General features: G+C 40.0%; 1 protein-coding gene across 1 annotated transcript in view; it reads right to left on the reverse strand.

Moving 5' to 3' along the window:
* Window positions 1–13,288, reverse strand: part of tmtc1 (transmembrane O-mannosyltransferase targeting cadherins 1) — an 81,525-nt gene continuing 68,237 nt past the window's right edge. The window contains exons 13-19 of the mRNA XM_059325769.1: window positions 11,157–11,259; window positions 8,314–8,449; window positions 6,232–6,376; window positions 5,352–5,489; window positions 4,549–4,671; window positions 3,985–4,062; window positions 1–2,908 (exon numbers count right to left, since the gene is read on the reverse strand). Of these exons, the coding sequence (XP_059181752.1) occupies window positions 2,783–2,908; window positions 3,985–4,062; window positions 4,549–4,671; window positions 5,352–5,489; window positions 6,232–6,376; window positions 8,314–8,449; window positions 11,157–11,259 (849 nt within the window). The 3' untranslated portion in view covers window positions 1–2,782. The remainder of the gene's footprint in view (window positions 2,909–3,984; window positions 4,063–4,548; window positions 4,672–5,351; window positions 5,490–6,231; window positions 6,377–8,313; window positions 8,450–11,156; window positions 11,260–13,288) is intronic.

The following is a 13,288-nucleotide window of genomic DNA, read 5'->3' on the forward strand; positions in this document are numbered from 1 at the left end:
TGCTAACTCTTATTTCTTTGTTGTGAAATTTGGTCATTAGCGAAAGCTAGCGGCTAACTGATGCCAGCGGTGCTGCTTGTTACAGCTACAAGAGTAGCCATTAGCGTATCAATGCTAACTCAAAATTGTGGTCACAACATTAGCGAACATTCATAGCGGCATTACAATCGTGCCAGAGAAATTCAGAGTTGAGCAAACTGTAAAATAAAACTTAAAATATTTAGTTTAATTGTCCAACTTAAAATTTTATCGAAGTTTGTTGCCTTGAAATTTTGAGTTCACCCAACTTTTCTTTTTTTGCAGTGTACTGATGAAAAAGCCCAAGAGGGGGATTCTGACTCCTACCGATGCATCAAACATGTCAAATGGTATTTTAAAGGTATATGGAGAAAAACCTGCTCCAAAAGGAACAAAGTTGAGTCCAGTGGACTTTTTTTGCTTATACATAGTAATAGTAATCAGTCAAAACAGCATTTAATAAAACATATACTTTATTTTATGTGTGCAAGTCACTCATTGCACTAGTCACTTCATTTTCATCCCATTGTCATTCCACAACAAAATTCATTTTACAATCAACATCACTGTCAACATAATCACAATAAGCAACCAAACAGCAATCTTCAGAGGTTATGGTATGCATGAAGTCACAAGTTTTAACTCCTCACACAGGAGAAGACACTAGCTTATTATACTTGCAGAAGGCTTGTAACATCAGGTCTTACACTGTAGAAAGTTCTGGAAACGGAGGTCAAACATAGTTTATGTTTAAAGAGAAAGCAGCTGTTGTGAATCTCATTACATTCCTCATTTAATCTGAGATCTTTACAGATTTTGCTTTTTGTTATACTCTTTTCACTGATATACCGTGCCAAAGCATTCCCTTCATGTGAAACACAATAATCTTAACTAAAAGGTCCACTTACTAGCTTCCCAGAGCTTTCAATCATATCTTTGTGAGAGATGGACTTGGCTCAGGTCTCAGCACGTGGCAGTGCAGACCAACAGTCAGACAACAGATGATACCTCACGTCATTACAGACATGAAGAATTCTGCTTTAGTTGGCTTTTGCTGGTTTAAATGTCAAATGTTGCCAGCTGCAAATTATATCAGCTGTATTAATTAAAAAAACATTAATTTAAAAAATGCAGCACTTGCCAAAAGGACAACTTTTGACTTTGCCATTGTCTGGTAATGAGCTGGCTGCAAGTGGGTGTTAGTAAGATCACTTGTGAGGTAAAAGAAGCACCATTATGTAACATGACTCGACAACTGGGAGATGAAGGCATGGTTCTCTAGTTCAACGAGCCGACAGAGTCACAGGGACTTTGATTCACATACTATGAATCATTTAAACTCATGAACTATGAACTTTAGGATTTAAAAGTTAAAGATAAGAAATGATGCTTGAACACCTCTACAGATTCTGCACGCAGTTCATCTTCATTCTTCAGATTGTGGAGAGAATCAACAACAGGGCTGCTCTGACAGTACGGAGCAGAGAGAGCAGTGACCTGTTCATTCATTTAGGACCTTTAAGAAAAATGTAGCATTGTTGTAGCTTTGTCACTTCCAAACTTCAAAGCAGCTTCCCCAGCCCTGCTTGTGACCTGCAAAACAATGTCATTCTCTATTTTTTTGTGGCAGTCCATGGACTCCTGATGGATGATGTTAACCAGCCTGTTCGCAATGGATGCATATCGGAGCAGAGTTCTGCTGCTGGATCGTAATCTGTTGCAATTGATTCAGAGTCTGGCCTATTTTCTCCACCTTTCACAAGGTAATATTTCTAGAAAACACACTAATAATCTCCTATGAATAATCTTTTAGGATTTCATATATCTCCTCTGTTTCTGACAAGTATGCACCTGTGCCTGCCAACACTTTTTCTGCTCCAGGAAAAGATAAAGGTAATCTCAGTGTGATCAGAAAAGAGCAGAGGAGCAGATCTGCCTGTTGACTAGTGCAGAAAAATGCGCTTCTGTTATGAACAGCTAGCCTACCATCACGCAAGAATTGACACATCAGTGCCTCTTGTGCTTAATCGGCCAGTGTTAACCCGGCGTTAGTGGTCGATGCTTACCAATGATTTCATCACGTGACCACTGTTTATTCGTAAATGTGTGACTGGGTGTGAGTCAGGTCACCTGATGACATCTGAGCAAGCTCCGTTTGCTCCGTTTGCTGTAAAAGAGACCGGCTGAAAGTTTTGAAAGCAAGAAAGTGGAACTTTGAGTTTAGATTATTTTGTAACGCATACGGTTACCATGCTCATTCCCTCTATAATGTTCACATTTTACCACACACTTTCACTGCACTAATGTAAAGACATGAAAAATTCTCACAAAGGACTGAATTACAATCTGTGATTAAGTGCCATAAAGGAAATTACTTCACATAAACCTAAATAATAAATCAATGAAACACAAATGTCCAATGCTGATGTGCATGAAGTAAAGTGGATGGAGACAGGGCAACACATGGAGCTGCCAGGGGTTTTCAACAAGCCGTTCCCTTCTGCTTACCAGAGGAAAGGCTTCTGGACTGTGGCTTGACCAGTCTCTTTATTCCAACACACCCGGTCCACCTCAGAACATGCTGCAGACCTGACAAGTTCCCTCCCTCCTCTGCTCTCACCAAGACAGCTTGTCTTAGCAAGAAGGTCAGGTCCATTTTATCCAGCAGGCTGGTAGCTGCTATGTGGGCTTGAGTGGTCAAGGCTATGGCCTGCTCCCCTGCTCTGTGGCCAGGATGGTAGAGTGTCTGGGGAACCCTCGTGGTCTACGCTCCCCCTGTCAGTCTGCGCTCCAGCCGGTCCAGCTTGGCAAGGTTTTCTTTCAGAAGTTTGGAGCCAGGACTCAGAAGCAGAGCTCGCTGGTAGTACACCCTGGCTGCTGCATAGTCTCCCTACACACACACACACACACAGACACACACACACACACACGACACTGTATGTTATTAAAGGGAGGCTATTTCCATACTGGGTTATGTTTCATTCATCCTCCAAATGCCCTCTTGTTTGTGGTTAATATGTTTCATGAGGCTGTGACTATCCTAAAGGTCATAAAAGGCTATTTTATACATTTTATACAGGTCATTAAATATTTTACATAAAAAATGTTCTCACTGTACTCACAGAGATGCTGCTATGACCAACATTGTCATACATAAATATAGATTGGCTTATTGAATCCTAAAGAGTCTCAGCTCTAAGGTCAAACACAATTTATGCCACATATGTACTGCATAGTTTCCCAAACTGCATGGGATTATCATAAATTGGGCAAGTCTGTAAAAGGAAGAACTGTGACCTCTGACCTTAAGGTCTGCATTACTGTGCATGAATGCCACAGGGGGAAGAAATTCATGGAAAACATGTTAAAGCATCTCCTGATAATGCTGGTGTCACAGAGAATAAGGAGCTCAAATAATGCTAGATTGCTTCCAAGAGCCTAACAGTTGTTTGAGTATGTGGCTACAATGACTCAGTTATTTGTCAATCCTTACTAAATATATACAGGTCCATATATGATTGAGTTTACTAATTGCATACATGGTTAAACTAAAAATATTTCTACAGTTAAAATCATGTTATTGATTTCTAAAAAAATACATCTTTACCGGATCTGTCAAACAGAGGTTATTGTGTCATGTTTCAAACGGTGTCACATTCTTCTTAATGTGACAAGGAGACAGAGTTGAACAAGCAAATAGTGATTAAAAAGCGATTAATCATGACCAAGAACAACAATAAGTTTTCTCACATCCAAGCCACAGTAATGCAGTATGGTATTGGTGGAAAACATGGATGTTCTTTGGATGGGCATGTTGTCAGCTTTAATGTTCAATGCGCTATGTAGAGTTTAATGTGCAAAATGTTCCATAATCATTTTTCCACCTGAGGATGCCAAGTATGTTGGCTTGGTTTTGTCTTTTGTGTTGGTGAGTTTTGACTTTAGAAATTAATTCATGATTGCTACCTTAATGTGCTGTATTCCTCCCATGTTCATCCAGGCCTGGGACTGGTCAGGTTTCAGTTCAACAGCCAGCTTGTAGCTCTAGTGGGAGAGAACAAAAATGACTGTTCAGCATCATAGTTCATAATAGCAGGGTTATCCAGAGTCAGGCTGTGGGGACAGCAGGATCAGCAAAGTATGCTGGAGTGGCCTCTCTGCAGCCACAACTTCCAGTAGTTGTCTTTGCAGCGTGTTTTCTAAATGCTGCGCTTGTGTTGTCACATTGATGAAGATGTTTCCTCAATTTGCTTGTGTTTTGTGCATTTGCATGTGTTTTCTTAAGCTGCTGCAGCTCTCAGTGCCACCGTAGAGCAATTGTCACGAATCCTGGAATAAACACTGGAACACCACACCAATATAATAGAAAACAATATTTAATAAGTTACCAATTTTATTCAAATACTTATATCAATGATCCCAATGTTCAAACGGATAGAGAAATACTTGGAATAAATGGACTGCATGGCTCCTGTGCCATTTTTACCCAATGGATGCAATATCATGATGAGGAATAACAGAGAGCAGTACCTCAAAGGCTTGGTCCAACTGGTTCATCTCCCTCAGCTGGTTTCCTTTGGAGAAATACAGCTCTGCTCTCACTGACAGATCACTGGGACAATGCTGCAGGGCCCTGTCCAGAGCATCCAATGCCTGACATGGACACACACACATACACATAAATGAACGCTGACATGTTACGTATGTGGGTGTGTGTCGATTGTGTATTCCTGTCTCTCTGAGAAAGTGAAGATAACTGGTGAGTTTAATTTGTATTATTTAATCCATGTTAATGAGGGCTGCAGAGGCAAGGCATCAGCCTCCCCCCCCTACTGTTAGTCTACAACTATTGCAAAGATTGAGATGGAGACTAGCGAGCAAATTTAAAGGAATAATCTAGGAAAGTATGATTGTAATTCCATTTATGATCAGATACCTCATATCTGTGCGTAAAGTGCATTAATTGTGAAACTGGGTGAAAACTGGGAAAGTGAAAACTGACAAGCTCAGTGCTGACGATAGTGATGGTTGGGATAATAAGTGGCAGATGCTCACATACAAATGACTGGTCTGATGCACAGCAGAGGTGATCGGTTTCCACGGTAACTGTTGGAGCAGAAAGCATCTCCTGCTTGGAGTTTATTATTCCAGAGCTATCCTACAGCGCTGTGTCAGTGCATGAGAAGTAGATGGTGAACTAGATAGTGGCGAAAGTGGAAAGGGAGGAGAGACGTAACCAACGGCCGGCTTACACCCACAGTCTACATCCAGTGATTCAGGCTATATCTACCTGAACCTCTGAGCAACACAAATTTTTAGTTCCACATACATACCTCTGTGTAGTTTCCGCGCTTGCTGTAAATGGCAGAAAGGAGCCTGTAACATTCAATACAGCTGCGTTCTCTGGATATGATGTCCAGGGTCATCTTCTCTGCCTCTTTGGAACGCCCAGCCATGGCTAAAACCTGAGCCTGGGCAAGAAAAGCATGTGTGTGGTGTGTGTGTGTGTGTGTGTGAGAGAGAGAGAGAGAGAGAGAGAGAGAGAGAGAGAGGGAGGGAGGGAGAGTCTTTAGGTTTTGGCAAAATGGTTGACACACACATATTCCTTGACATTACATGACATAATTATAGTGTGTGTGTGTGTGTGTGTGTGTGTGTGTGTGTGTGTGTGAACTACATTAAAATGCCTTAACCGCGTCGCCTTCGCCTGCATAAAGACAGATGAGAGAGATGAATATGCATGCATAAAGGCACATATATAGCGAGTACACCAAATTATGAAGGGGTGATGGGTGAGCAATGGTACAGTCCCTGATATACTGTTATAGGCGTACAATCGTTATATGCGTTAACGGGCATGTCAACAAAGCAGCTGTTGAACTCAAAATTTGTCATCATAAAGTAAATAAGCATGCACATAGACGGGCACGAATGAGCCCTCGCTATTTGATTTCCACAAACACCACACAGCGTCTGTCTGTACGGTCATGTGGAATTGTACTTAAGTCACGCTGGTCTTCATGTCACGTATTTGTGGCGTAGTTCACCCGTCACGCAGGCGTCATGTAGGCGTATGTGCAACAACGGATGTGCAGCGTCTGAGCGACGTTAGAGGTTTGATGTCATCGCATAGGCGCTGTACACGCGTTTCAGTATAGTTCGCTGGCATTAAATGCCCCTCATATGTGTGTGTGTGTGTGTGTGTGTGTTTACCAGAGCCAGCCAGATGTCGGTGCTGTCTGGCTGCAGGTTGGCAGCCTCTTTGTACACCTGAAGCGCCTCCTCATAGCGGCCTGTGTTATAGTACAGAGCTCCAAGCGGAGTCAGGATGTCCACCTTCCTTGTTACCTTCAGTGCCCTGTAGGAAAGGTCAAAGGTCAGGAAGGCTTTCCATAAAGTGTTTAAAGTTTTAAGTACGCTGACAAAACATTAAAATGTGTAGATTATAATTAGATGGGGTGTAACAGTTCTGAAACCCAGACTGACACTTAAACAACAGTGTTTGATAAAACCTGCTTGATCCTCATGAACTAAATTCATAAATGGTTCCAAGCAGAAGGCTAGAGCTTTGTCGTATAGCCTAATACGGCTGAATTTAGTAATGATATTGGTCGATAATTTCAGCAGTCCTGTGGATCCTTTTGTAGGAGTAGAAAAATAATGGCCCTGTTAGAGTTCTTGGAGGACGAATCCTTTGAAATTGCAGGGTGAATCATATCTAACAAGTAAGGTCCTACTTGGGGCCAGAAGGCTAAATAAAAAGCCATCTAGGCCTGGTGACTTGCCTTTATTCATTGAGGGAAGAGCTTTATAGAGATCAAATGAAGATAAAGAAGCATCAAGATTGGTGCGATTATCTGGGAAAGCAGTGGAAGCTGCAGTGGGTTCAAAAGGCTCAAACAATATTGAGTTTCATAACTTATCTCTGATGTATATAGAGAGGAGTAGAATGCAGCTAAGTTATTACTGATATATATTGGATCTGTACACAATTCACCAGTGATGGATTAAATAGAAGTGATATTTGCTAGTCTTTCATAGTTTTCGATTTCAGTGCAAGCAGGTGGCTCGGCTGGGCTCTTTTGAAATAATAATTTTGCTTTGCTCTATGTATGAGGAAGTCTGCTCTGTGTGAGTGAATGATTGAGGTCTTTGTTGAGTAACTCCCTCTTCAGCTACAATGTAGCGTTCAGGGCCATCAGGTTTTTAGTTCTGAGATGTCTTTTTCTCATTTCTGGATGTGCTGCTATCTTGATTTATTTAAATTTGAAGCAAATCCAACTGTTTTATCACTGATGCATCCCTCCAGCGCCTCACACGGGGTACCAGGATCATTAACTGATGGTTAATTGTAAGAAATTGATCTTATTGTTATTTCATTTCTTTTAATAAGGTATCGTTCTGTTTTGGAGTAGAAAGAATAATTATTTTACCTATTACAGCTGTGTGATCTAAGAGAGAAATGGGGAGCAATTCAAAATCTTAAGTTTATTATCAGAGAAAACTCTGATAATTCAAGTATTGTAAGTAGTTTTAGAATTCAGTTTCAAATATTTTTGATGTATGCATAGACAGAAAAGCTATTTCGGCTCCATTTACTTCTGTTTTTAAGTAAGCAACCTGTCGTCCATAATCTCTCCCAGATTCAAGAGTAGTATATTGAAAGGAACGTTTTGCAAAGATTACTACACCTCTATTCTTTCATGTGTTTGAAGAAAATTACATGGTAGAATTTATTCTGCTTTTTGAAGACACCTATTGAAAAAAGGCCACCTCTACTTTACTTCTCTGTAGGGGGCCCATAACACTTAATACCCATTCCAAGATAGTAGTGTCATGCTAGTCATGTATAGAAAAAAAAATAGCATCGCTGCCAAGAGATGTTTGACAAGGTAAATACAGCTTTTGAATAACATGAAGTAAGATCCTGTCCCACATTAACCCCCCATCCTGCTACTCTGTCTTCTCTTGCTCTATAAATGCTTTTCCAAAGAGCTGGCTTGGAAAATGTCTAGATGTCAGCTCTTTTATTAAACTCTTATGAGCTGTTTTTGTTGTTATCATTATATTTGTCCAAACAAATGTACCTTTAGTTGTACCAGGTATTAAAATGAACAAGAAAATGAAGAAAACAAGGGTGGTCAAATCATTTTTCCATGACTGTATGTGCTGAATAAAACTGACAATGTCAACAGAAACAACTGCAATGCTGAATAAAGAGAGTAAATAAATTATATTTGCTCCAGGCCTCCCTGAGTAAAATATGAGCCTACTAAAATATATTACTTTACTCACCTCTTGTACCAAGACTCAGCTTCCGTGTTCTCATTGGATGATCGGAGGAGGCGACCCAGGTTCACCATGGCAACGTAATGTGCTGGTTTGAGTCTAACAGCTTGCTGGTAGTGAGCGGCTGCTCGCTCACCCTCTCCTGCACAGAGGAAGGAAAGGAAGTGGGAGTATGGAAGAAAGGAATGATTGAGGAAGTTATAAGGCAGGAATTAAGAAAGAATGCAGAAGAAAGTAATGACCATACATTAGGAAGAAGGAGTAGAAGAAGGATAGAGCAAGAACATGAAAAAAAATTGGAAGGAAAGATGAAAGAAATATGTATTAAATGAATGTGATACAAATTTTCAAAGGTAAAACCTGCTGCTCATTTATATTCTACATAATTAGAACAGAATCAAAACATTCAGTATTTGTTTTCATGTCTGAAAACACATTAGTTGTCAGTTACACTGAATGGTGCACATGAGAATTGTTATTCACAGAATGGAATATTTTGATGCAAATTTAGTTTCAGCTATCAGAGTCCCTCGTCACATATGTAATCCACCTAGCCCTGTTCCATTTCCTACTGTATATGCTGTTTACAGTATCTATCTAATGGTACAAGGTGGGAGGCTCTCTCAGGGCGCTTTTACAACACAAAAATGGTTCCAAGTGGGTCAAGTTGTGTTAAACTACACCATACAATGGATCCCAGGGATGCTGGGATGGAGCCACATCTGTTTTTTGTACATCAACCTGCTGCCAATCTGATGATTTTGCCAACAAAAGAACTTTGTGTTATTATCTTTTGTGTTCTTTTTATTTATTATTTCTGCCCCTTTGCTCATTCAGTAGATACCTTTATATCTGATGCTACAGAATAATCACATAACACCCATCAGATGTTATTCCTCCATTGTCTGCCAATTTATCTGTGAGATGATGAATAATGGCAGCCCACTGGTTCCCCCAGCAGGTTACACTATTAGCTCCATCCCCATTGTTGCTGTTTTTAGGGCTGTTTATGCTGGCGGGAGCACCGTGAGCATAGCTGGCGTATGTTGAGAGCTGCGTGCAATCCAGATGCTCTGAATTACACATACAGCTACTTTCACAAGGTAAGGTGCATAACTTTTCATCATCCAATCATTAGATTTGCTTGGACCAACAGCACAGATTCAGTACATTGCACCTGACACACAAATACATCTTTCTTAAGCTGACACCTCACAAAAAAGTTGATCTGGGGCTGTATTCATAAACATCTTAAGGCTGAGAGTAGCTCCTAACTTGCTGATTTAGGAGTGACTAAAAAAATAAATAATGAGTGTATTGGTCCTGATTCTAGGACAATTCTTTTTGGTATTTCACAAAGTACCTAAGTCACTGAGAGTCACAAATCACAAACAATCTGTTAGAGATTAATACAATTTAGCAATTATCTGCATTATGACCATTAGTAAATGCTCCTTAAAAATGTATTTAACAGAGCATAAAACACAAATTGAACATAACAGAGCACACACACGATAGATAACACTTTTTTGCAAGGAAAGCAGATATAAGATCATTCATGGAGCAGAAGACACATTTGTAGATATTTTCAAGGTTATGGGCTCGGAGGGAGTAAAGCACTGAGAAACACAAGGTACAGTCAGAGAAGGGCAAGAGAAGTTAAATAAGAAGAAATGTGCCTAGTTGTATTCCTTCACAGGCGCCAACCGGAAGCTGTAACACCAAGAGGCTAAGGACTTAGCCTAGGGTGTCATCAAGGGCAGGCCGAGTCTAAACCAGCTAACCGGCTAACTGGTGCTAGTGGCTAACTGCTGCTAGCGGCTAACTGCTGCTAGCGGCGCTGCTTGTTACAGCTACAAGAGTAGCCATTAGCATGTCAATGCTAACAAAAAAATTGTGGTCGCAACATTAGCTGACATTTCATAGCGGCTTTACAATCGTGCCACTTCAGCACATATCAGAAGTTAGCAGAAGTAAGGATGAAAAGTTATTACAATGTAAAATTATAACTTAGTACAACAAAACTTAAAATATTTAGTTTAATTGTCCAACTTAAAATTTTATTGAAGTTTGTTGCCTTGAAATTTTGAATTCACCCAACTTTTCTTTTTTTGCAGTGTACTTTTTTCATTCACCCTAATAAGTATGTTTTTTAACAACCTAGGTTAACACAATTACAGCCTAACGACGCTTATGCAATCACACTCATTTAGGCTGCATCATTTAATCAGGCCACACATTTTGCACATTCTACAATTCTACATTCAGCAGACACTTTTATCCAAAGCAACGTACATTTGAAAGTTAATACAACACAAGCAAAGATGAAGTCAAGTCCCATGGACATATAGTCTAGCTGACTCAGCTATCTAAATGCATGCCCTGTTTACCTGAGTACATTTTATATACGGAAAAGTAAGCTTATTTTATTAAAAATTGTTTGTATTTATTTCAACTATTTGCATTCATCTTGGGGGGCACTCGGCGTGGCTACAACAACGTTGATCGTGCAAAATAAATTGCCAAGATAGCAGAAGGGGAGGAGAATGGTGTAGCAAGTGTAGTTTTTATTGTGCTGAACAGTACTGAAATCAATGGCTGCATGGAATCTAAAAACTTTAGGTAAACTAAGCCAGACAATTTATTGGTAATTGGCTAAATCAGTATACAGGATTATATGAGGAAAATCCCCTTGTAGTTTATCATCTCATCAATAAAAAACAGCACAGTCCTTAAAACAAAACCAGATTTATCTCAACATATAGCCAGTGCTTCCATCCTTTTGATAAGGTAAACTTGTGTGTGTCTATGCAGTACGAGAGCCCAGTGAGCTGCAAGATTATACTCACCCGTATCCACCAGAAACACTCCGTAGTTATTATGGAGGTCGGAGCTGTCCGGACAGTTCTCTATACCTTTTAGATATACTTCATTGGCATCAGCAAAGCGTTTCTGTTGGAGAATGCAGATTAAATTAACACTGGATTAAAACAGGAATGAACTGGGTCACAGGAAGCTGGAGTGTGTTCAACTCTAAAGTCTTCTTAACTATACATTGTACTGTACATTCATGAAGCAACAGGGAGAGAAAACCTCAATATGTTTTGTTAGAGCCATTTTGTAACACACATCTCAGCCATTTGGCTGAGATGTGTGTAACGTCATAATTGTGTTCTTTGTTTTAATTAGATTATGGAGATGAGGAAAGCACACTAGTTTTTGACCGTGCTCATAATTATTATTATTTTTTGGATTGCTGCAGTTTATTGTTTGTCATACTCAAACGAAAGGTTTTGTGTGGAATTTTTTCGGCTTAAGACACGCGTCAACTACATCCTCACACTCCATAATTGAAGTGTGAACAGCCAAAATGAACAGCTGGGGCTGTGGCTCAGTTAGTAGAGTGGGTTGGTGGTTCGATCCCTGACCGTCGCAGCCTACATGTCGAAGTATCCTTGAGCAAGATACTGAACCCCAAATTGCTCCCGATGCTGCGTTCATAGGTGTGTGAATGAATTCCCAATGGTGGCAGGTGGCACCGTTTAGGGCAGCCTCTGCCACCAGCATGAATATGTGTGTGAAAGGATGAACAAGCGCAGTCTGTAGTGTAAAGCGCTTTGAGTGGTCGCAAAGCGACTAGAAAAGCGCTATATAAGTGCAGGTCCATTTACCATTTACATATATATTACATTATCAAGTTATCAAGTCAAGTATTACATAATCAGTTTTGAAAAAAAAAAAAAACCCTCCTGAAAATGTAATAAAAATGTTATTACAATATCAGTCAGGGTATTTCATTACATCATTAGTGAAGTTATAACATTATTGGGTTTTATTACATTTTCGATCGAGTTAAGTGCAAATTTTATTACATTTTCAGGCGTTATTACATTATCAGGAAATTATTACATTATAGGGTGCTACAGGCCCTCTAGTTGGCCCTGTGCTCTTTCCTGCCGTTTTCCCCCCTGTGTGTGTGAGTGTGTAGGGGCGTGACTTCCTGACTTCTCTGCTCCTGTTCCTCGTTCCCGTACCTGCCAACTTCCACCCGCTTCCTCATCCTCGGCTTTCATTTCCTGGATTACCTTTTGTGTTATTACCCTGTTCCTGTTTGTCTTGGAGACAAAATAAAATGACTTTTGTTTTTCAACCTGCTGTCTGCTTTTGGGTCCAGTCCTTCTGTGAAAGCCTTAACATGTTTCTCTCATCTACACACAGGATCTCTGGAGCTCAGCCAGTGACCACAGGGTTCTATAGGTCACCTCTTACCAAGGCTAATTGCCCCGATCGCTCAGTTTGACTGGGTGGCCAGCTCTAGGGGGGGTCCTGGTTGTTCCAAACTTATTCCATTTACGAATTATGGAGGCCTTTGTGCTCTAGGGGACTTTCAAGGCAGCAGAAATGTTTTTGGAACCTTGTTTTTGGAACCCAGACCTCCTGGCTTGGTTTTTGCTCTGATATGCATTGTCAGCTGTGATACCTAATGCTGGGCTTACACCAAAATATTTTCACAGTCCCAGACTAAAAAGTGAAAGTCTTTAGTAAATCTGGGAGTTCTACTGGAGTCACGGCGCTCCCGTCAGCTCGATCGTTAAGTGTAAGGTAGTAATTTGCTCTGTTTCATATCAGTCTTTTCATAGTCTTGGGTTTGGATCATATCAAACGTGTATGATATCAAACGTGTTTGATATGATCGCAAGTCGCAGTGACGTAACACAATCAACAACCAATAGATAGTAAAACCACTTCGACAGGAAAAAGGAACATCACAATAATGCTAGTAAGCTCATTCCTAAATAAAAATATAGTAATGTAATATGATTTTGAGGGCGCTGTTTCTTCGTAAAGACAACAGTAAGGAGACACAATTAAAATGTATAAACAAATGAACACATAAATAAGTAATAAATAATTGATGATTAATGTATGATTAACTACATGAATGTTGATAGAGCTGATAAATATAATTATTCAATTAAAC

This window comes from Centropristis striata, chromosome 22 (genome assembly GCF_030273125.1).
Source record: "Centropristis striata isolate RG_2023a ecotype Rhode Island chromosome 22, C.striata_1.0, whole genome shotgun sequence".
NCBI classification, from domain to species: Eukaryota; Metazoa; Chordata; class Actinopteri; order Perciformes; family Serranidae; genus Centropristis; species Centropristis striata.